Source organism: Parus major, unplaced genomic scaffold (assembly GCF_001522545.3).
Source record: "Parus major isolate Abel unplaced genomic scaffold, Parus_major1.1 Scaffold433, whole genome shotgun sequence".
In the NCBI taxonomy this organism is placed as follows: Eukaryota; Metazoa; Chordata; class Aves; order Passeriformes; family Paridae; genus Parus; species Parus major.
This window is the reverse complement of record NW_015379338.1, coordinates 8,743-9,970: the sequence shown is the minus strand read 5'-3', so window position 1 is coordinate 9,970 and position 1,228 is coordinate 8,743. Positions and strand designations below refer to the sequence as shown.

Genomic DNA, 1,228 nt, shown 5'->3' with positions numbered 1-1,228 from the left:
GTGTCCCCTCACCGTGACGTGCTCGAAGTCCTGCCCCAGCTCCCGGGACGCCGCCACCACCTCTCGCTCTGAGATCCACTGCTCCAGGTCATCGAGGTCGCGGCGCAGCTGGCACAGGCGGTGGTGGCCCTGCAGGGTGGCCCTGCGCTCCCCGGCCAGGTGACACAGCCCCGCGTAGAGACGCTGCACCTGCGCCGCGCGGGCACGGAGCCGCTCGCTGGACAGCGGGGACAGCGGTGTCACCGCGGGGGACAGAGGTGTCACCACGGGGGGAACAGTGGTGTCACCGCGGGGGACAGGGGACAGCGGTGTCACCACGGGGGACAGGGGACAACGGTGTCACCGCGGGGGACAGGGGACAGCGGTGTCACCACAGGGGACAGGGGACAGCGGTGTCACCAAGGGGGACAGAGGTGTCACCACAGGGGACAGGGGACAGCGGTGTCACCGCGGGGGATGGGGGACAGCGGTGTCACCGCGGGGGACAGGGGACAGCGGTGTCACCTCGGGGGACAGGGGACAGAGGTGTCACCACAGGGGACAGGGGACAGAGGTGTCACCGTGGGGAACAGCAGTGTCACCAGGGGGGACAGGGGACAGCGGTGTCACTGCGGGGGACAGGGGACAGCAGTGTCACCGTGGGGGACAGCAGTGTCACCACGGGGGACAGGGGACAGAGGTGTCAGGGGACAGTGAGCAGAGGGACAGTGGTCTCAGGGGACGTGGTGGCCGTGCACACAGGGCCAGGGGTGTCCCCAGATGTCCCCAGGGGTATCCCCAGGGTATCCCCAGGGTGTCCCCAGGGTATCCCCAGGGTGTCCCCATGTGTCCCCAGGTGTCTCCAGGTGTCCCCAGGGGTATCCCCAGGGTGTCCCCAGGTGTCCTCAGGTGTCCCCAGGTGTCCCCACCCGTCGGGGTGGCCGCTGGCCGCCATGGCCCGGCCCTGCTCGGCCAGCAGCTCCACGGTGCCGCCGTAGTCGCGCAGCTCCTGCTCCAGCCCCAGGTGCCGGCTCAGCATGGCCTGGGCACCCGGCTCGTCCTGGGGACACCACGGAGGGGACACGGGGGTCACCGGGGTGTCCCCACCCCCCAGAGACCCCCAGCAGGTCCTTTGGGTGGCCTTGACCCCTCCAAGCCACTCACAGACCCTGTGGACCCCCAAAGGCCTCCCATAGATACCCTCTGACCCTCCTTGACCCCTATAGATCCCCTATAGGCCCCACTCAGA

At 69.5% G+C, this 1,228-nt stretch overlaps 1 protein-coding gene across 1 annotated transcript in view; it reads right to left on the bottom strand.

Annotated features, from left to right (window-relative positions):
- The window catches only part of LOC107199096 (spectrin beta chain, non-erythrocytic 1), a gene marked incomplete at its 5' end in the record, with an annotated part of 14,467 nt that overhangs the window by 4,502 nt on the left and 8,737 nt on the right, over positions 1 to 1,228 (bottom strand). Inside the window, 2 exons of the mRNA XM_033511672.1 lie at positions 13 to 217; positions 909 to 1,210. Coding sequence (XP_033367563.1) covers positions 13 to 217; positions 909 to 1,210 — 507 coding nt within the window. The remainder of the gene's footprint in view (positions 1 to 12; positions 218 to 908; positions 1,211 to 1,228) is intronic.